Source organism: Colletotrichum orchidophilum (assembly GCF_001831195.1).
Source record: "Colletotrichum orchidophilum strain IMI 309357 chromosome Unknown Scaffold_21.1, whole genome shotgun sequence".
Lineage (NCBI taxonomy): Eukaryota > Fungi > Ascomycota > Sordariomycetes > Glomerellales > Glomerellaceae > Colletotrichum > Colletotrichum orchidophilum.
Genome location: NW_019172977.1, coordinates 326,194 through 347,824, shown reverse-complemented (window position 1 = coordinate 347,824; position 21,631 = coordinate 326,194). Strand labels below are relative to the sequence as shown.

General features: G+C 54.2%; 7 protein-coding genes across 7 annotated transcripts; 3 read left to right on the top strand and 4 right to left on the bottom strand.

Moving 5' to 3' along the window:
• Nucleotides 1-239: 239 nt before the first annotated feature.
• On the top strand, nt 240-2,167 carry CORC01_03550 (uncharacterized protein; the record flags this gene model as incomplete). The annotated part of the gene is made up of 4 exons (XM_022615199.1): nt 240-835; nt 932-1,092; nt 1,264-2,045; nt 2,126-2,167. The coding sequence occupies 4 exons, from the start codon at nt 240-242 to the stop codon at nt 2,165-2,167; spliced, it is 1,581 nt and encodes a 526-aa protein (XP_022478377.1).
• A 779-nt stretch (nt 2,168-2,946) lies between these two features.
• On the bottom strand, nt 2,947-9,747 carry CORC01_03549 (DNA polymerase family B; the record flags this gene model as incomplete). Its single annotated transcript, XM_022615198.1, has 3 exons — nt 2,947-8,882; nt 8,930-9,072; nt 9,134-9,747. 3 exons carry the CDS (start codon nt 9,745-9,747, stop codon nt 2,947-2,949), a joined length of 6,693 nt encoding a protein of 2,230 aa, XP_022478376.1.
• Nucleotides 9,748-10,473: 726 nt separating this feature from the next.
• CORC01_03548 (uncharacterized protein) lies at nt 10,474-11,245 on the top strand (the record flags this gene model as incomplete). The annotated part of the gene is made up of 2 exons (XM_022615197.1): nt 10,474-10,861; nt 10,995-11,245. 2 exons carry the CDS (start codon nt 10,474-10,476, stop codon nt 11,243-11,245), a joined length of 639 nt encoding a protein of 212 aa, XP_022478375.1.
• Nucleotides 11,246-11,749: 504 nt separating this feature from the next.
• CORC01_03547 (uncharacterized protein) lies at nt 11,750-12,742 on the bottom strand (the record flags this gene model as incomplete). The annotated part of the gene is made up of 1 exon (XM_022615196.1): nt 11,750-12,742. One exon carries the CDS (start codon nt 12,740-12,742, stop codon nt 11,750-11,752), a length of 993 nt encoding a protein of 330 aa, XP_022478374.1.
• Nucleotides 12,743-13,541: 799 nt separating this feature from the next.
• On the bottom strand, nt 13,542-14,567 carry CORC01_03546 (aldose 1-epimerase; the record flags this gene model as incomplete). The annotated part of the gene is made up of 1 exon (XM_022615195.1): nt 13,542-14,567. One exon carries the CDS (start codon nt 14,565-14,567, stop codon nt 13,542-13,544), a length of 1,026 nt encoding a protein of 341 aa, XP_022478373.1.
• A 960-nt stretch (nt 14,568-15,527) lies between these two features.
• CORC01_03545 (transcriptional regulator) lies at nt 15,528-16,866 on the bottom strand (the record flags this gene model as incomplete). Its single annotated transcript, XM_022615194.1, has 2 exons — nt 15,528-16,601; nt 16,675-16,866. 2 exons carry the CDS (start codon nt 16,864-16,866, stop codon nt 15,528-15,530), a joined length of 1,266 nt encoding a protein of 421 aa, XP_022478372.1.
• Nucleotides 16,867-19,885: 3,019 nt separating this feature from the next.
• CORC01_03544 (glycosyltransferase family 20) lies at nt 19,886-21,604 on the top strand (the record flags this gene model as incomplete). The annotated part of the gene is made up of 3 exons (XM_022615193.1): nt 19,886-20,189; nt 20,258-20,630; nt 20,692-21,604. The coding sequence occupies 3 exons, from the start codon at nt 19,886-19,888 to the stop codon at nt 21,602-21,604; spliced, it is 1,590 nt and encodes a 529-aa protein (XP_022478371.1).
• Between the last annotated feature and the right edge of the window lie 27 nt (nt 21,605-21,631).

The following is a 21,631-nucleotide window of genomic DNA, read 5'->3' as shown; positions in this document are numbered from 1 at the left end:
TTGCGGAAGAACTTCTTGCAAGCCTTTTCCAAAAAAGTGGCCAAATGGAATACCTTTCAAATGTGGACATGAAGGAAAGTCTCCATATGGCTGTGTCTCATTCGTCACCCGAGCTTGTGAGAGCAATTCTAAGACACGCTGATGTTACACAAGACAGAGAAGGCCTTATAGATGGCTTGTGCTGTGCCATTCAGGAATCAGCGTCCAAAGAAGTATGTCTCTTGTTTCTGGAGACGGGAATGGATCTTGAAGATTGGCGCCAAGAGCAATACTTGAGTGTCGCCGTGAAGAATAACAACACGGACTTGGCTCAGCTATTCTTGGACTATGGGGTCAATATCAATGCCCAAGATCCATCGGGCGAACCGCCTCTTTACTTGGCAGCGGGAGAGAGCCCTCTTTCCATGGTGAAGTTCCTCATCGATCGAGGGGGGGATGTCAACGTTCGAACTGCCAGGGGGTTGACACCGCTGTACGGCGCGTCACTGAAATCCAGACCGGACGTTGTCGAATACCTCTTGAGCAAAGGGGCCGACGTTTCGATTGCTTCAGATGCGCGAAATTGGTCTCCTTTGGAATGTGCTTTTGACTATCCGACTGTCTTAACACTTCTAGTTACGAAGGCGCGGCCACCTCCTGACTATCATCGAGAAGCGGAGTATTGTGACACACATTGTACAGCCCTCTTTCTCGCGGCGAGATACAACAAGATCGAATGCGTCAAGTTATTGTTAAAGCATGGCGATCCGGACCTCGAATTCACGCCGTCTTCGGATATTGAAGAGCTTGATTTGGCAAAGGGATTTACGCCTCTAGCTATTGCGAGTCTGTACTCGTATACGGATGTGGTAAGGCTGTTACTAGAAAATGGAGCTAATGTCAAACATTGCATCCCGGACGTGGAACTAACACCGCTTCATCTCGCAAACAGTGGGGATACTCTCGCAGTTTTGTTGGAATACGGCGCCGACTTAGGAGCCAAAGATCGAGATGGCTTCACACCGCTCAATTACAGCATAGGCACGACTGATTCGAGTCTTGTCCGGCGGTTGGTCAACGCTGGTGCCAATCTGGAAACCACTGACAATTGGGGTGATACCCCTCTTATGAATGCCCTGCTGCATAACCATCGAGAGAACTGCAGGTACCTCATTTCAAAAGGTGCCCTACTCCACGGAAAGGTCACAGATGTATAAGGATACACGGTGCACAAGTGTTGCATGTTCGGCGGACTAGAGACGGTGGAACTTATCTTCGAGCTAGGCGGGGACGCAAACCTCTGGCATAGACGTCGGGGCACACCGCTTGAGGCGGCCTGCCACAACCAATACTACAATGATTCGGTAGTAGTGCGGTATCTTGTTGAGCAAAGGGGGGTTGACATCAACGGTCCAGGAAGCTACGCCAGCAGCGCCTTGGGACAGGCATTTCTGACTGGCGGCGGAACACTCATAACGTACCTGCTCACGAACGGAGGAAGCATCAACACTACAGACGGCAACGGCCTGCCATCGTGGTTCAATATTTGTTACCGAAGGGATAACGCCCTCGAGATCTTTGACAAGATCCTCGCTCACTACGAAGCTGTTGAGTTCTCAGCCTCACTAAGGGGCAAGGACAGGATGTCACGGACTATTCTGCACTGCGCAGCACACGCAGGGCACTTGGGACTTGTTGAGAGACTCGCCGAACTCGAACCAAAGCTGATTGATGGCCGTGATGCCGATGGGTGGTCGGCTCTACACTGGGCAGCACGAATGTTCTGTGCTAGGGGCCTACGGGACGAAGTTTTGATGCAGAGTTATGAAGAGAAAGCAGAAGTCATCAGATTCCTCGCTCGGAAGGGATGTCCTGGTCTGGAAGAACGCGTGCCGGGTGGTGAACGTACATGGAACGTTCTGGAGATTGCGGAATACCACGGCGCCCCTGATGTTGTTATCGGTGCTTTCAGGGACATGATGGAGGAGAAGAAAGTTCAAGTCAAATCAACAAAAGTGCTTTCCAAGCAGTACCCTGACGAGTGGTCTTGCAATGGCTGCAATTCGGTAAGTACCCCCCCCCCACCAAATCCCAGTGGGTTTGACTGTCAACCCATGCCGCACGAATACAACCTACTGGATCTCAGCTAATCCAAGGAAACGATAGTGGATTTGGGGTAGCCTTCTGAAGTGTTCCGACGAAGATTGTCCAGATTCCTTCGGGCTTTGCTTCAAATGTGCGCCTCATAAAGCTAAGGTCCATGACCCATTGCACGTCTTCATCATTGGAGAAGAAGGGGTGATGGAAAGCTAGGGTTTCGATGGAGCAGATTGGAATCCATCGAGTAACAATACAACCGGCTTGGAGAGAGATAATGATTCTCTTGTCTCTAGCGTGTGTGGAAATGTATGACTTATCTTCGTAGTAACAAGCAGGTTACTGAGCGCCTGTAAAACGGTTCCCAACTGAAGGCCTCCAAGCGAGGTCCTCGACAGCGCGGATATCCTTCAACCCACGCCTTCCCATGCCCCCTCAAACCTTCCGCTATGCCCATTTCCACGTAGATTTGCTGGAGTGCTGCAGGTGGGCATATTCTGGGTTGATACCAGGCGGTTGCTTTACGAAGGACAATGATCGAAGTATGAGATAATGCGATACAGATTCATCCTCAGACTATTGTACAACATACGTAACAGTCCAGCCATAGTGGCCCATTTTCGGTTGCGCCTTTTCACTCACCCCTTGAGCGCACGCAAGTCACCGTGACCGAGGGTGAATCTGTGTCCTGGATTATGTATTCGTATTCGAGCGCGTCATTCACGCCTTTAACGTAGCCTCAAGACGCTATCTAGTATGTCATCCCTCCCACCCGTGAAGTCATGTTCCCAGTAACGCCATCAAATGCAGACCAATGCACCGCGATATCACGAGCGTTTCCTTCCATCCTTTCCTTCGAAGACTTTTCCTTCAAAGACCCTTCCTCAACCCCTCCGTAACCTCTAACAGCATCCTCAACCCATAAAACTTGGCCACGCTCCAATACACCCCCAATCGCCTCACAATATCCGCCCTCTTGACGCTCTCAACCCACGTCCCACTACATGTGCAGTGCTCCATGAACTCATTCATCCTCAGCGCACCACACTTGCCGCACTTGAGATCCTGCGTCGTCCACTCCACCACGAAACCCTCCACGCTCGCCAACAGCGTCTCCTCGATCGCGTTTCGGTCGTACTCCGCCTCGCAGAACGTGCACCGCCACGGCCTCGTCTCCGGGCCGAGACGCCTGCCGTCGGGCCCCAATTCCGGCAACAGGTCCTCGTCGCGGCAGAAATCCAGATCGCGCGCCATTGTGCAGCTGTCGCAGCTCAGCTGGATCACCTTGAGGCTCTCGCTCGGGTTCTGGAAGGCGCCTTCTTTACTGAACTCGCGCACGTCGAACATGGCGAGCAGCTCCTTGCGCAGGAGGCGCGCCTCGAGGGTGATGTTCTTGTCGAGGGAGAGGACCTGCATCAGGGACTTTACGAGCTCGAGGACGGCGTTGCGCGACGACAGGTGGGCGAGGTGCGAGCCGGGGAGCTTGGGAAACGAGTAGTCCTCTGCGAGCTCCGGGTGGAGGAGCTCGCGCTTCTGCAGGTTGACGAGGTTGGCAATGTCCTTCTTCAGGGGCTTCTCAAAGACTTTGCCTAGGATGATTTGTCCCTGTGCACCGTCCGCGAGGGCCTTTTGCGGGAGCTGTGTGAGACGCGGCGTTGAGGAGAAGTCTCCGTTTTGGGGCCGCTTGAGGTTGTGCATGAGTTGGATGAATTCAATAACCCAGTCCTGGAAGGTCGGCTGCAGGCGGACAGGGAGGAATGTCGCCATCTGCCAATGCATGACGGTGTCGAGAGTCTGTTGCTCTGCTTCAACCACCTCCTGACAGGCCTTGCCGCCATAATTAAACTCATCGTACCATACTAGATAGTCCCAGTACTCCTTGATCTCAAGGTCGATGAAGTGGAATAGGGGCTTGCTCTTGATCGACTTGATGATGTACTGACTGTACGCATACGCAGTTCCGACCTCGGCCTTTGTCGTCTGTAGCAACAGGCGGTTCGAATTGGCAAATATGACCTGAGAGCCGACTCGGCGGAAGTCGGCCATGAGCTGTTGAAAGGCCTTCTTAGACATCATCTGCACGTAGTAGTGTAAAGCACGATCGTAAAGGAAGGAATCGGGATTCTCGACCCAACGCACTAGGTGCTGGACCATGACATCCGCCATGGTATTACCCTTGCAGGCCTCTTGCCACCAATTCTTCACCATCTCTCGGAGCACCAACACACCAGCGTTTGCAAACGTGCCTTCTGACGAGATGACTTCATCACCTGCCGCATTACCATCTCCGGCGGGGTTGAAAGAGATAGACTCCGAGCCCTCCAGCTCATTGATCAGAGAGGAAGTGAGTATAGTATTGATGGCCAGGTTTCTGACCTCCAAGTCGATGCAAACCGAGGAGAACGTGCCGGGGTTGTTGATTGCGGGCATCTGGACAGTCTCGAGAGGGCCGATAATGTCGTCCTTCTCGTGGCCGGCGTGGTCAGGACGAGGGCTTGCGGACCACCAGAGCACGACATTGTTGTTCTGCAACCTTCTGGCGTATGCGATATCGATGAGGAAGCGTGGGTCTTCTCGCTCAAGGTTACAAAGGGGAACCTCACCGTAGCGTGCGAGGGTGGTGAGATGCAAAATCCAGGAGCCAAGACCGAGATAGTGTCCGACAAGCCGTCTAGCGACTACTGCTTGCCATCCGAGTGGTGGTAGAGAACTGTCCGCAGCGTCGTACTTGAGCGGCAGCACAGGGAACTCGCCGAGAATTGGGACGTCGTTGATTAGCATGTTGCGCTGGGATGATTGAATGACCATCATGAGTGGTCGCAGCTCGTCCTTCCTCATCTTCTTCACGACGTCGCTGAGTTCCAAGTGGGCTTTTCTTCTCGTCGTTACCTGGGTGATTTTGAAGTTTAGCTTCTCCTGGTATGTGAAGCAATCCTGCCAGTTGGTGCCCTCCGCCTCCTCTCCTCGTCGAGCAAGCAGCTCAGTGTAGATTCGGGAGATGTTGGGGAGATCTTGACCCGAATCTCTGCCCTTTTGTAAGATGATTACATGCGCCTCATCCTTCAAGGTCGAGAATACTCCAAAGATCTGTTTGTCGCCAGCGGTGACATGGGAGACGTAGATGTATGCCAAAGGTGACGTATCGAGGTAAGTCCTCGGCTTCAATGGACGTTTGAGACCATGTAAATCGAAACCTTGGTCCAGACCCCTTCCGAGCACTGCATGTTGCTGTTCGTCGATGGTGCAGAGATTGCCCAGCTGAAGCACAGCTCTGATATTCAACGGCAAGTTCTTCTCGTACACGCCTTCAACACTGGGGTGGTTGAACAACAGTGAGAACTTGTCGGCTTCATTGAAATAGACGTCCTCAGGAACGGTCAGCTTGAAGAGGTGAACGGAAGAATGACCATTGGGAAGCGTATGGTTGACCTGCTCAACCTCACAGCCAGGGATATCCACGTCGGGCATTTCGCCGCTCCTCAAGTTCAAGAACACCTGTCGCGGTACCTTGACCTTGAGCGAGTGAATCTTGGCATCGATGAGAACGTGAGCATTAACAATACCCGGGGTCTCCGTCGGCTTGAGATGCAGCAGCTGCCAGGTGCTCATGAAGGTCATATGGGCTTGCTTCATGAACGTGTTTTGGATGTTGTTCTGATTATTGCCGCGTCGATCTCCAAAAAGCTGTCGCCTTCGAATGCGAGCCTGCTTTTGAATCTTCCACTTCTGTTTCTGGTATTGCAAGAAGCCGACGTAGTCGTCCGAGGGCGAGGGCATGACCTTGGGCAAAGCAGCGAACGGATCAGCGCTCTCGGCAGCCTCGGGAGACTTTCTCTTCTGAGCAGTAGGCTGGGACGCAGCCACCACAGAAGTTACCGGCTTTGGCTTGAGTAGCTGCGTGCCGAAGTCCTCCATGTCGGTTGCAGACCGACCGTTACGGTTGGTGATGTCTTCCAGTGGACCCTTGGTGAACAGATCAGTGAGCTTCTTCTGCTTCATCTTGTCGTCCTTGATGTTGATCCTGCGCTGAAGCCAGTCGGGGTGGGCAACACGAGGGACAGGGTTCCTGACTTTCTGGAGCGCAGCAGGGATGGTAATGAGCTTCTGGATGACGGAACCCAGACGTTCCAAGTAGTAGTCCCAGTCCAAGAGCGCTCTCGGGTCGGTGTCGGCAGGCTCCTCCTTAAGCCACTTCTTGAGGTAGAAACGCTTCGTCGTCTCCTCAGCAGAGAAAATGGCAACCGGAATGGCTCGCTCGGTGACAGGTGCGTTCTTGGGTCTCGCGCAGATAATGAACTTGCAGTTTAAGCCCTTGTCCTTGACCATCTGTTCACCCAAGAAGTCTGCCAAACGCTTCGCCGTGGTAATGGACGTTGACTTCTGCGTACCATACTCCTCCAAGGTCTTGGACATGCTCCTGTTCTCGGAAATAAGCTCCATGAGCTCCTCGTCCGCCAGGGTTGCACCTTTGCTGTGCAATACATCTAGCCACTGATTGGCAACCTTGGCAACGGCAGCGTAGCACTCAGCGAGAGTTTCTCCCTCCAGGAAGAACTTGAAAATTTGTTGTTGGAAGATTTTAATGAGCTTCAGCTCACCTCTACGCTTCACCTCGAAACCCTTCAACTCGGCCAGACTGCCGTCGTCATTGAAGACTGCATAACGCTTCTTCAAGTTCTTGTCCTCCTCCTTGGATGTGGGCAAGACCATGGCCTTGTAAGGGCCGTCGACTTCGAAGAAGATGGAGTTGTCGCTGTGAGTTTCATACCTCAGAGTCTTGGGGTCTGTAAGCGTCTGGTACTGGTGATTGGTGAACTTGGCGTGGACCAGATGGTTCAACATGGTACAAGGGTACGAGATGGTGACCTTCTTCCCACCCTTGGTCTTGAAGGCGAAGTTTTCTGGGAACGTGGCGGGAAGCATACACCAGATACCATCCGTATCTAGTTCCAGGGGACGACCCAATCGCTCAACGAGCGACCTGGCCAGCTGGATAATTGTCGCTCCTGTTAGACACGTAACGCCAGCCATTTCCATGGAATACCATCTGGATCCTTTTCTCATGACGTAGCCATAGAAGGAGTTCAGAATGACCTTGTGGGCAAGCTGCAGCGAGTCGAACAGAATGATCATTTTCTTCGCAGCATCGACTTCGGTGGAGGTTGCGCCGGAGGATTTCAGGGCCTCCGTCTTGCCCTTCCAGACCTTGGCCTTTCCCTTGTAATCATACCGACGATCACGGAAGTCTCGTACGGTGTTGATATAAAATGGGTTCTCTCGCTGGCAGATGATGGCCTCTTTGACAGTGGTCGTTGAGTCGTGGATCTTGTGGTAAACCTTTTGCGAAAAGATCTGCAACCGCTTTCGCAGGAGAGCCGTCTGCTCGTCGGGTGACAAATCTTGAAACGTCCGCTGAGGCGAATTCGGCCACTTGCCAGGAAACTTTTCGTTCTCCAAGGCGTTCCTGATCATGTTGTATTCGTCGCGTTTTGCGGGCAAGTACTCTCCTCTCCATGCCCACGGCATTCGTCTATCGCAGGTCTTGCCGGGACGGTTGAAGTCGCATGCTGCACAGTCCGACTCTTGGATCATGGAATCTGGTTGCAGACGATTCGTGGTCATGATGTTGGGGTACATGGACGCAACATCAAGATGGTAAATCAAGGGTCGCTCGCTCCGGTTCGGTGTTTCTTTCAGTGCGCGTAAGCGTGACGCGATTTGCTCCCTGATCTCGTCGTAGTTCTCAATGTCATCCATTGACTTCTTTTCCTCCACCGTGATACTGAATTTGAGCGCGGCGTCCAAATCCTTCAACAGCTCATCGACTGCACCCGTGTCGACGGCAAAATTGACGGGAATATCGGCGCGGAAGACACCTGCTTCGATACTTTCGACGTGGCCACCGACATACGTCTCCGAATCGAGCAAATGTCCTTCGTAGAATGCTTCCCTTGGTGACACATGCTTGTTCGGCAACACAATCTCTTGCTGGTAGGCCTGGACCATCAACAACATCTCGCAAAGGGTACCGGTACCCTTTCGTAACGTATCGTCACCCCCAAGAGGCAGAATCGTGCAAAGAGAGAAGATGAACGGATGGACATATTTCATGTACAGGTAGTATGTCGCCACAGCGTCAGACACAGAGTACTCGGCCAGGGTCTGGGGGCGTTCCTGAGCGTAGGGTGTCATCAGTTCGGGGTCGAGCTCGTCGGGGTCATATCCAAGCTTGGCGACAGTAACTGCTTTCAGACCTCGAGATCCCTGAGGCAAGTAGGAGTCACGGTTCACCCAGTGGAAGCAGTCCATGTGCACGCTATAGCTGCACTTGTACTGGTCCTCGCTGTCCTTCTTCCAACCGATCTCCTGATACATGTCAATGCCGTTGATGCTAGCGCGGGCGTCGACGAAGGGCCAATCGAAGAAGTCTCCGTTGTAAGTGGCAATGACTGTCGGTCTTGCTTCCTTGATGTGCAGGAAGAACCTCTCCAGCACGGCTTTTTCGTCTGGTTCGTTGAAAATCATAAATGGACCTGGGTATTCTGGCTTTGGGGTGTAGTCAAAGTCGCCAATATCTTCTGAAATGATTTCTCTGTTTGTGATGAGGAAACCCTGCCCGTCAATCATGTACGAAATCATCATAACCTGGTCGATAGCGGCGTCGGGGAATTTTAGGGGCAGTTTCGTCGTCTCGATATCGTAGGCCATGACTACTGGGTCTGCCATGGCCAGTCGGTCCTCGTTGGTTGTGATTTTTGTGACGCCGTGCTTGACGTCGATGAAGTACCATTTGCCCACCCGGATATCTGCAAAGGTCAGTCGTGACCGATCCAATTCCGAGGACCCAACCTACCCATATCTATCATTACTCTTACATGGTACGGTACATCGTACTCTCTAATATCGACAAGGAAGTCGCTGGCGTCGGCAAAAGAAGCATTCGCTCGTCTATCGTCATCTCGTGAATCGTCAAAAAGGTCAAAGTCGCCATTCATCCTGCGGCTTGTTAGTCAATGACTTCGTAGAAGAACCCACCGAAGGAACACTGCAAGCTCACGTTGAAACTTCGGCATATGCGTCCAAAGCATCCACATTTTTCCTGTTCTTCGCCGCAATGGGCATGATATCCTTCCTCGCCGCCATCAAATCGCCAACGTTGGCGAACCTCAGCTCCAGAAACGTGCGGCGGTAGCCCACCAGGTGATTTGGCATCTTGAGGTCCTCCTTGTCGACCCTCTTGATCGTCTTGACGACGCCGCCGCCCGGCACGCGCTTCAACCACTCCTCGACCTCGCTCTCGCGACCCTTCTTCACGGCGACCAAAAAGTACGGGTCGTACTGGACCGTCGCCTTGAAGTGCGACCCGTCGTCCTCGATAAAGTAGCAGTCCAGCGCTGCCCGGCCGCCGGGGTTCCGCTCGTCCTCGATCGACGTGGGCTGCACGTTGACGAGCCAGCCCTCCTTGCGCTTGCCGCCCTCGTAGCGCGCGAAGCCCATGTTCTCGTCAATCTGGTGCGCCAGCCGTGTGCGTTCCCACTTCTCGTCGGCGGAGGTCGCCTCGTTGCGACTCGAGGCGGCGAATGTGCGTGTCGTTCGAGACGGGCCGTGATATGCCTGCTTGCCGCCGCGGCGGTAGCCCTTTTGCGGGCGCCGCAGGCTCGTGTTAGGCATTGTGGCGGTTGTGTTGTGAGGTTGTTAGGAGGGGAAGGTTCGAGGTTCTGTTGATCAACGTATATCTCCGTCGAGGGACTCTAGGCAAAGGAGGCTCTCGGGGAAATCGCAGCCTCTAGCGAGTCATGAGACGGATGAGAGGGACAAACGCCTAGGTTCGCAACAGGGAATTGAAAATCAGATTGGTGGGTATCAAGAAGGCTCTGTCAGGCCAGAAAAAAAAAAGAGAAGTCTTGGGACAAAATAAGACCAAACAGGAGGTATGGGGTATTGAATATCCTGGAATTGGACGAGTGGGAGAGTGGGATTTGTCACTCTGAGTCGAAACAAGTACTGAGCTTTTGCCATGGGGGGGCCACTCGTTCCCAGGGCAAAAAGGAACCAGACGCGTCTCCCCGGCGCGACTTTACGCGAACTGTGCACGTTCTGCAGGCCACAAAGGCGACCAGGAGACCCACTTCAATTAACCAACATTGGATCCCGCGCGCAGCCTTCAGGGAACTTTAACCGTGTAAATCCACGCACGGGCCACGGACACCGGCCCAGCAACGACGGGGGCCAAATTCGGTGGACGTCATCTCAGGCCACGGGCAGACTTTTGAAGGCGACGAGCTTTCCGGGGGACCGAAGTTGGAGTCGGCAATCAGAGGCACAGCAGAGCTCAATATCGAATGCGCCCAGTTGCTTCTCACTCACGCACACGAGTTTAAAACCTTGACACACATGATGGCGGATTCACCAGACAACGTGCCGGGGCCGAAGAAGGAGGGGCAGAAGCTATGGCTCTGGTCTCGGTCAAACCAAGGACCAGTCGGGGAGGGAGCTCCGGGCTCAGGGCCGACGACGACGACGACGGCATCATCACCGGAGCAAGCGATAGCGGCCGCGGCAGCCGAAGCCAATGCTGCCAAGCTGAACCCGACCGAGTTCCAGAAAAACTTCCCGACGCAGGACGGCAGCGCCGCACCCGGGTACCCATCCATCTCCGAGGCCGTCAAGTCCATCAAGTCGGACGACTTTCTCTCCGTCACGCAGACACCATGCGCACGGGACGGCTTTCTCACTGGCATCGCCAGTGGTGCTGGCATTGGAGGACTTAGATATGTCATAGGAGGTAAGTCTTTCTCTTCGTTTTGCCATTTCACTGGCACTACATGGCCTCACACACACACACACACACACACACTCCCCTTTTGCTCTCATGAATACTCATCCGTGGACGACGAACCCACACTAAAACTCATCAGGTTCACCCATCAAAGCGGCAAACTGGGCCGTGGGCAGCTTCCTCGTGGGTTGCATCGGCTCCTACGAGTACTGCCAGATGAAGCGGCGGCAGGAGCGCGTCAAGATGAAGAGGACGGTCGAGGTCTACCAGGAGTCCCTGGTGGACAAGAGGCGCCGGGAGATCGAGCAGCTCAAACAGCAGGTCGAGCAAAAGAATGCGGACGAGGCGGCCAAGGCCGCCAGCCAAAAGTCTTGGTACAAATTCTGGTGAGAATCTACGGACCGAGTACGGAACTGTCGAAAAGAAAGAAAAAAAGGTTGGCACTCATGATTGGATCTTTTTGCCAATCCATCCTGCCTTGTATGAATATCCCTTACACATTTCCATAAAGGAGAAGCATCAGCACGAGAGGCTTTGGCCGCGATGCGCGCGTGTTGGGAAATCCTGTATCATCATCCATTCGGTTTTGGGGGTATAAAAGAAAGACTATTTATATCAACCACCCTTGCGTTCATTGCCTATCATTCCCATCGTGGTCGTTGCCGCATGTCATAAAGGATGCCATGCTGCTCATCGTCCAAGTGATCCATTGCAAGTCAAGAAAAAGCCCATTCGTAAATAGACGCAACTATGCGTTTGATGTTTTACGCCTTTGCCCATAAACGCCATTCAACGCCTTCCGTGGCCGCCATTTCCTCAGCCAGGCCAAAAAATGACCAAAGGGCGCAATGATACCATGTCCCATCACGAAAATGCTGCTCGTAACCATCATCCTCATACGTTCGTCACAACCGTGCTGGCTTCCGACTCAGTAAAGCGCACCTTTCGCACGCCGCCGCCGCGGCCAGCAGACGGCTTGGAAGCAAGACCGGCCCCGCTCCCTCGTCTTCGCTGGCTGCGCCGGGCCCTTGCCTCGCTTTCCTCCCGCTTCTTGTACTCGGCCAGCTGCAGTCGGCGCTTCTGCGTCCGCGCATAGGCCATCGCGGCCGTGGGCATGAACCCTACCCCGTTGATGCCCGTGCCGTCGTCGTCGGCGTCCTCCGGATCGTATATCGTAATCTCTTCCTCCTTCCAGGTGAGGGCGGCCCTGACCGGGTCCACAATCGCCTTCACCTCCTGGTCCTCCTGTTGCGGTTCAGCCGCGGCCTTGTTGTTGTTGGCCCCCTTGCGGCCCTTAAGCGGCGGGGTACCGGCACGTCTACGCCCTCGTGATTTAGAATATTGCAGTTTGTCGAGCGAAGGATGTGAGCGCTGCTGTTGTGAGCCTGTGGCGGGTGTCGCGGCGGTAGCAGTGGTAGGCTGGGGTTCGGTCAAGATTGGTTTTGATTTTGGAGTAGGCGCCGGGTCGGCCTTGATGTCTGGATCCGGAATGAAGACCGGTGGTCCTGCGGCTGCGGCGTCGAGCTCGACGTCCTTCATCTCCAACTCGGGGACCTTGAATCTCTTACGGCTTGCAAAAGGGTCGTCATCAGAGTAACCCCCGTCCTTGTGCTCGTCGCGCGTCGGGTCGTATGCGGCGTATGGGCCCTCTCGGTTCTGTTGCTGAGCTACCCCGCCCCCACCACCACCACCACCACCACCCAATGCCAGACCACGGAACTTTTGGACGACCTTGCTGTGCGGGCTTGCGCTTCCGTCCTCCGCGTCGCTCTTAGGGTCGGGGAGCTGGAATGAGAATTTGGAGGGAGTGTGTAGCGGCGACAGCGGGACCTCTTCGTCTCTCTTGCGCTTCGGCGTCGTCGTCGGGGTTGGGAAGGGTTCGGCCATGGTTTGCGTAAGGAGTGCCGCCTTCGGCGGTGATGGGGGTTAATTAAAGAGGTACTTGACTCGTTGGGGCTATGATGGTAAATAGGAATGAGTCGACGATGCAAGATGGCGACAGAGCGTATCGGTCGGTAAGTATGTAGGTTCAGTAAAGTAGAAGTTGTCTGTGTTCTTCTTGAGCAAGTTTGGGTATCGTGAATGAATCGTGAATGAGTAGCGGTCAGGAAGAGCAAGGAGTTGTCGAAAGGGCTCTAAATTGGTCAAGTGATTGAATAGTCATGGAAAGCAGGTCCGGCAGTTACAATTGGGATCTGGGCTGGTCCTTCCTTCCCTCAGTACAAACTTGTAAAGCCCACCCAAAATTGGTACGCTTTACCGTTGCGTTGGCGCGATAAGCTAAACACACTACACTAAAATAAAGCTAGAGCCCCTCGGTGAGCTGCGTACGCCGTGGGACCTCTCGTCTTCGTCTCATCTTTTTGGCCGCCAGCTTCGTCAGAAGATCAATCAGATCGGCTCGTTTCCACGACACACGGACGCTTCCGGCTGACATAATACATTCCCAGAGAGTCGAAGCTTGAAGTACCGCTCAGAGGTGCCACATCCAACAAGCCATCGCACCGCGGGAGGCAGCAGGATGAAGTTGTTGCGAACCTAGTCACTGACTTACAAAGCCGAAAGTTGGGACAGTTGAGGATATGTCTAATAGGTAGGAACTGTGAGAGAATTTATTCTTCATTCTGATCATTGGTACCATATTCACCCTCGTACAAGACTTCCCAATCCAACCCGGCCAAAATCTCTAGTCGCTCCAGGCCTTGTACACAATACGAGTGCCATACGTCTCCCCCTTCTTCAACAACATCTGGGCCTTCCACTCTGGTACGTTAATGGCATTCACCCAGCGACTCGGCTCGACACAGAATCCACTCCTCTTCCCCCGAGCCGGCGCGCCCTCCACGGCAGGGACGTTGATGCCCTCGCCCGTGTAGAACTGGAACGCGGGCTCCGTGCTGAGGACCTCGAGGTTGACCCCGTTCTTGGGGTGTCTGGCATGCACGTGCAGCTGGAGCTGCCGCTTGCGCGTATCGATGGGCACCGAGCCGGGCTCCTTCTCCTCGACGACGAAGCAGTCGTCCACCGAGGGGCCCTCGACGCCGAGCTCGAACGGCTGGCCGCCCTCAATGCCGGGGAAGGGCGCGGGACCGCCCGTGGGGATACCGTCCTCGCGGGGCAGGTACGCGTTAGTCGCCAGCGTCGCGACGGTGCCGGCAAACGTCTCGTCGCCAGTGAGGTTGAAGTAGGAGTGGTTCGTCATGTTGATGGCTGTCTCCTCGGCGCCGTCGACGAGCTGCGCCTCGTACTCCATGCCCAGCACCGAAATCTCCTTGCCGTCGACCTTCTGCGTGCCGGCCGTGTAAATGACCTTGACTTTGACGGTTCCGGGGAACCCTTCGTCGCCGTCCTCGCTGATCAGTGAGAACTCGATGCTCTCGCCACCCTGGAGGCCTTCGACGCCGGGGATCTCGCGGACGCCGACGGGCTTGGGCCCCTCCCAGACCTTGGAGCTCCAGGGCTTGGTGCCGCCGTGCAGGTTGTTGTTGCCGTCATTGGCGGCGAGCTTGTATGTCTGACCGCCGTTGAGCGACTTGATCTGCGCCGAGGCAAGGCGGTTCGCGACTCGGCCGACAGTGACGCCAAAGTAGGGTGAGTTGTGCTTCTCGTAAAGGTCCTGGGTCGGGAAGCCCTGGACGATGTTGACGCCCTTGACCTTGAAGGACTGGAGAATGGCGCCCAAGGGCAAGAAATCGAAGGTGGCATCGGTCATTATGAAGGAATACCGTCTCTTGGTAACGTGAGTGGTACTTAGAATTTTCGAAAAAGAGGTGGAATCACGGAATCCTCAGTCCAGGTTGAGAGCTCCGACAGAGACCTGCAATCACGCAACGACATTTTGCAAGGGGAATGCGACCCTTTATGGAGCGCGACAAGAGTTCCGTCACTGGTTGACATGGCAAAACATGCAATTCAGGCTATTCTGGCTTGTATCTGCGCTTGTTGGCTGATGTAGTGGGGGGTTTGAACGAGGATGGAGGGGGAAAACAGTTGAAGAGAAATGACGGTGTCTGCGGGGACGCAAGCCCGCGGCGGGGTAAATTGGAGACACGGAGAGGGAACTGCTGCTGCGTGACATGGGGAGCTTTGGCACGCAGGCGCAAACTGCCAGGGTTGCCCAAGAATCCACGCTTTTCCCCCCCTGTTTCGCCAGTGGTCTCACTCCTCAATGCCGAACCGGGAGGCTCCTAGCCCCATTTCGAGCGGCCATGCTGTTGTCTGACTGGCGCGTCTAAGCAACACGAACAGAATTGCCTTCGCGTCTCCGGCTTCTGGGGAAAGGATGGATCCAACTTCCAATTGGGGGGCTGGCGGATGGCGGATGGCGGATGTTAGTACCTAGACACCAGTCAATTTGAGAGGGCCGCTTGAGCTGGGTGAGACTAAGACTTGAGGTAAGGGCTTGCTTCCAGCAGCGAGCGGCGAGTGGGCGACTAGGTTGTCAATTGTCCCGAATCGATTGAAAACCCACCGTGGTCAAGAAATTAGTGTATTCAAGTCGTATACAGCTTTTTGGCGACCCCTTGTCTTCTCGGGCGACACTCCGCAATGCAGCGCCACAAAAGAACAGAGACTTCATGCTCCCTTAGTATATAATACAACCTGCAACATGTCCAATCAGTCAAACAATGCTCCCGCCAACACATAGTACACTGTCCCAGTATTCGTTACATCAGTCCGATTCCTCGTCGTCGTCGCCGAGAAACGCCAGGTCTGCTCGCGCCTTCCCCCGCGCCCGCGACGGAATGTGTGACTCCTGTTCCTCATCATCGTCTCCGTCGTCTTCTTTGTCGTTCTCGTCTTCAGAGTCGTCGTCCTTCATGGCCTTCTTGGGAGGTGGCTGTCCGCGCGCCTTGCTTCGAGACGATCTGCCTTCCGCGCCCCAGCTGGCATTCATCTCCTGAACTGCTTCCAAGTCCGCCTCCAACTCTCTGCGCTCCTTGATCTCTTTTGCTTTCGCTTCTGAAAACCGACCGTCCATTCCAATGTCTTTGAGCATGCCTCTGAGATGCCTCATCTTGGCCTTGGTATCGTCTCCGTACTGCTTCAACTCAAACCCCCAGATCTTGCGAATACCGCATTTGACCAAGTGGGACTGTAGCTTTTTGATTTCTGCATCGTCAGGGCTCTCGGGGGCTGCAGGTGCCTTCTTCTGCTTGGTCGCCTTAGCCTTGGTCTTGCTGCCAACTCCGGCTTCCTTCTTCTTGCGTTTCGGCTTTGGTGGCTCGTCTATCACGTCGGATAGCTCGCTAGTCGTGTCATCGGCCGGCTCCTCGGCCTTCTTGTCGTCGGAAGCCTGAGGCTGATTTTCGGCTGACTTATCATCTTTCTTTGCTTCGAGTTTCTCTTTTTGTAGCTTCTCCTCATCCTTCTCGTCCTCGCTGTCAGGCGGCGAGCTCAAAGCATCTGAGCCACTCTCTTCAACCTTGCTTGCACGTCCGTTGGTGGGTTCAGACGCCTTCGGCTTGACCGGGCTCTCTTCGTCAGAGTCGGAGTCGATTACAGGAGTGTCCTGCTTCTTCTTCCGCGAGGCTGCCCTTTTCTTTGGTTTCGCCTCTGCCTTTCCCTCCTCAGAGGCGCTCGCCTCGGAATCTTCTACTTTGACAGAGGCACGCTTTCTACGCTTGGCAGGTGGTGATGTCTCGGCCCCTTGACGCTTGCCAGATTTCTTCGGCTTCGCATTCTCCTCGTCTCCCTCGGGTTTGACTTCCACATCGGATTCCGCATTGCCCTCCATGAGGCTGGTCTAGTATGATGTCAGGAAGACAGGTTCCAACGATGCTGGCGATGCGCATGCCAGGAAGGGGTTGAGGAATTACGGCGAGCTCTTTGATGAGCTTTTTGCTCTTGTCCTTCCATTTTCCTGAAGAGAGCATCCCATCTTCGATTTCGAGATCTGATTCGACGCGCTTGCGGATGAAGTTAACGGTGAGGTTGTCGTTATCCGTCTTGAAGACATCGCGGACTGTTGCAAGAAGCGTTGCCTCGATCTCCTTGTCTGAAGGGGCCATGCTTGCAAATTCTCAAGTGGTTAGAGATATTGAATGGTACAATTGAGCGTCGATGTAGTTGAAATAGAATCACAAGTCGATTGGGCGCGAAGCAGGACAGAAAGCAAAAGCCCCGAGGGTCTGTCGCGAAGAAAGTCGCGTCGAGGGACGATGTCTGAGCACAGCAGCTGGGTTGCGACGCGGCAAGCGCAGATCGAGCGCAACCGGGGTAGGTACTCTCCAACCTACCTAGGTGAGGTGAGGTACGGACGTACCTTGAGCTGCAACTGGTTCGCCCAGAGTGGGGCGGCAGTCACCCGACATCAGTTTCGGGCCTGGTCCGAGCTTTCCGTCCTGCACTTGGTCGGATGAGTCCTCAATTGCTCCAGCCTAGTGCAGCGATCATTCTCGAGTAAGTCTGTAGATAGGTACTCTCGATAATTTTTTTATTTTTATTTTTTAAATAATTTTGTTTTTGTTTTGATAAGTCACCTTCAGCTGCCTTGAGAACACTATACACTGTCGAATGTATTCTCTGCCTATTCGAGTTTCGACAGTTCGTGCGATTGTGGTGCGTACTGAGGAAGTGTCGAGGAGTTGTCTCGAAAGCAGCTTGGTCAAGTTTATTACGAGGTGGTGAAAGCTAAGGTAGCTCGGAATTCAGTTCATCATGCGCGAGGCAGCCTACACCGGCACTGTGAGCGCCATCTTCACAATGCCATTCGCATTTAGTTGAAAAATGTCCTGCAAATTCGGATCCAATATCATTTTAAGCTGAGATGGCTGAAGTCGGGCAGGGGACCAAGTACAGCGGGTTTAGCTTACAACCTGCGAGTGAGTGTCAGGACATTTTGGTCCGGGAACTTATGGGGCTGTTGATGTCAGTCTGCGGTAGCCAAACGGGGAGCCTGCTAGACCTTCTGGTTTGGATGATTGGGTTGGATCGTTCTTTGAATACCTCGGGTGTCTTATTGGTTATGCAACGGTCGAAACGTATAGCCGTTGGGGCCGAAGCTGCTTTGCGATCGCCAGGACAAAAGGTGAGCTTGCTACTGTTAGGTCGGGTATTTGCCCGTTTGCCCGTTTGCCTCATTGCTCTGCAGCTCATCTTTGCTCCTGTGATAGTGACGGCACGTTAACGCGCGGGGTATGTCACCACTCATGAATACTCACCTACAAATGCGAGGCTCCACTAGCTTGGAGATTCTCGGAATCTGGCATGTGAGCGTGCAATCCGCTAGCAGAAACCTCTGCAAGGTACTCTTCTCTCCAAAGAGAAAAGAGGCGGCCAGAGAAGCGTCGCGAAGTGTAAGAAAAGGGCACCCTCATGTGTGAGCGAATGAGCTCAAACTGGCGCCGGGAAAGGCCCCGAAACCTCGAGACTCGATTTGCAGGAAGGACAGGGTGCCGAACGTGGGGAGTGTGGCAAACGACTCACTACGGGGATGACTAAATACATGCAAACCATACACCAACATCCTTGCGTCTAGCAGTGGAGTGCTGAACCAGGTTGATTCTTTGCTCCTGTCGCTATGTGCTTGCTTGGGAAATGGGTGGAGGGAGGGAAATTTTCAAGAGACATCGTGAACATTCTCTCGTCTACGGATACCGCCGATGAAAAGCCCACATCTCGGCGCCGGGTTCCCCACTATCTGGCGGGTGGTGTCCAGGTCTCCCATGTACACCTACTTGGCATGCTCTGGGTGTCTTTTCTCCCTCGGCGTTTAAGATGGGTGAGTGGTAAGAAACGCAGCGGAGGAAGATTCGGCTGGACGGGCCTATGGAGAATATATCGCTCATCTTGCCTCTCGGTCAGATTATTTATTTGTCCGGGCAAGCCAAATAGAAGCAGACGTGAGAGACGCCAAAAGGACGGGCTGCAGAGGTTGGAGGGGCACGGAAGGAGGACCGAAAATGGCAGGGACCAGAAAGAAGTGACAGGACCGGGAAATCCTCGCAATGACATGACATGGATCTGTACCCAAATTACGTCGATGGCACCGCATTACCACCGGCGCCCAAAGTCCAACATGACCCTGGCCTCTAGGCTCTAGATGTGTCCCGAATTTTGCCTCACCTCAGCCAGTCTAAGCGATGCCTAGCCACGTTTCGTCTGCTCCGTCTGGTGCTCTTATCATGAGATGTACCGTGTGCTACCATTCAAATAACACCAAATTTCTAGACTAACGAAAGCGTCCGTAGAATGCCCCGTCGCCTTACCCAACCTGCCCCACAAACCAGGTACCTCTACTTCTGGGGAAACGCAAGCTCCAGTGTCGCATCAGGTCGAGCTGTCTCCCGTCGTGCAGCTGCTGGCCGTCTGGATTGGATTGCACTGGGCCGGATTGGCATTTTCCTGCTTCTTCTCAACACCCTCCGCCTGCCACCCCGGAACTCACTCAGTCAACAAACGCAACAAGCCAACCACCGACTAGCCGCCTTCTTCCGTCTCTTTCCACCCACCACTTCCTTCACACACGCCTTCTCTTCTCCCTCCATTCACCCAGACAAAGCTTGCCCTCAGATTGCACTGCTTGCTCCTGTGTATCACCCCTCCACGTAGCTTGCGTCCGACAACCCGGCTCTTTACGACATCACCGCATCCCTCCCGTCCCGTCTACACGTACCATCCGCCCTCGCCTTACTTAAATCTTTCGCCGCGAACTACAATTCACTACCGTTTCTTTGGGCAACCCAAGGAGCTTACGACTTTGACGACGAAGCTATTGCCATCACCAACCTGCCTATTTTGTTCTGCTTCGAAGGACTATCCAAGCAGCAGCCCACCCCTGCATACCTTCTTGAGTCGGCACTACTTCAGATTTTGGTACTTGATCTTCCTGACATTCACCCCTCCATCCTTCCCCGCAAGCTCATCCCAGCAAGGCTCAGCTAACACCTCACCCTCCCGCCACAGTAATCTCCAGCATAGCTACTGCTGTTCCCCAATCACCTGCCACCCATCGGTCGAACGCTCCACGAAAGATTTCGCACCGCCATCTGCCACCGACCACCTCCAGCACCACGCAAGTCGCCCAATATGCCAGCGCTCGTCGACGATGACACTGCACCCGGCCGCCTGCTGCTGCTCTCCAACCGACTGCCCATCACCATTAAGCGTTCCGACGATGGCAGCTACTCCTTCTCCATGTCCTCTGGCGGTCTCGTCACCGGTCTCAGCGGTCTGTCAAAAACCACCAGTTTTCAGTGGTACGGCTGGCCAGGGCTCGAGGTTCCCGAGAACGAAATTGCCGGCATGAAGCAGCGGCTGAAGGACGAATACGATGCCCACCCTGTCTTTATTGACGACGAACTTGCCGACAAGCACTACAATGGCTTCTCTAGTACGGACGAACCTCCCTTGCCTCCAGATGCTATGCCAGCTTGACTAACAACTCTTTTTTTCTCGCAGACTCCATTCTCTGGCCGCTTTTCCACTACCACCCCGGTGAAATCACATTCGACGAGAGCGCATGGGCCGCTTACCGCGAAGTCAATCGTTTATTTGCCAAGGCTGTTGTCCAAGACGTTCAGGACGGCGATCTGATATGGGTTCACGACTACCATCTGATGTTGCTGCCCGAGATGCTTCGCGAGGAGATTGGCGACTCCAAGAAGAATGTCAAGATTGGCTTCTTCTTACACACACCTTTCCCTTCTTCCGAAATCTACCGTATCCTTCCTGTTCGTGAAGCCCTTCTGACGGGCGTCCTCGACTGCGATCTCATCGGCTTCCACACCTATGACTATGCTCGTCACTTCTTGAGCAGTTGCTCTCGCATTCTGTAAGATGAGACTGAAGCGGAGACTCGTTTTCTGTTGGACTACCGCTAACGTCACATGCAGTGGGACCCCTACGACCCCAAATGGTGTTGATTACAATGGTAAATTCGTCACCGTTGGCGCATTCCCCATAGGCATCGACCCTGAGAAATTTGTCGAGGGCCTCAAGAAGCCCAAGGTCCAGGAGCGCATTGAAGCTCTCACGCGAAAGTTCAACGGAGTCAAACTCATCGTCGGTGTTGACCGCCTCGACTACATCAAGGGTGTCCCCCAGAAGCTCCACGCGTTGGAGGTCTTCTTGACAGAACACCCCGAGTGGATCGGCAAGATTGTGCTGGTTCAGGTCGCTGTGCCTTCAAGACAGGACGTCGAGGAGTACCAGAATCTGCGCGCCGTGGTCAACGAGCTTGTCGGCCGCATCAACGGCAAGTTTGGCACCATCGAGTTCATGCCCATCCACTTCCTCCACCAGAGCGTCTCCTTTGACGAGCTCACAGCTCTGTACGCCGTTTCCGACGTCTGCCTCGTTTCCTCAACACGCGATGGCATGAACCTTGTCTCATACGAGTATATCGCTACTCAGCGCGAGCGCCACGGTGTCATGATCCTATCCGAGTTCACCGGCGCCGCTCAGTCCCTCAACGGATCTCTCATCGTTAACCCCTGGAACACCGAGGAGCTGGCAAACGCCATTCACGACGCCGTGACAATGTCCCCCGAGCAGCGCGAGACCAATTACAAGAAGCTCGAGCGCTACGTCTTCAAGTACACGTCGTCGTGGTGGGGACAGTCCTTTGTCGCCGAGATGAATCGTCTCTCCCAGGAGGCGACGCAGTCCAAGACGTTGAAGAACATTGGCGGCAATGTGGTCGGTCAGGTCACTAAGGCGATTCAGGGCGCCGTCGACAGCGTCACCGGTGGCAAGGACAGCGCAGAAGGTGCAAAGGAAACAAAGTCGGAGAAGCAAGAAGCATAACGGCCAATTGTACATCCAAAAACTTGC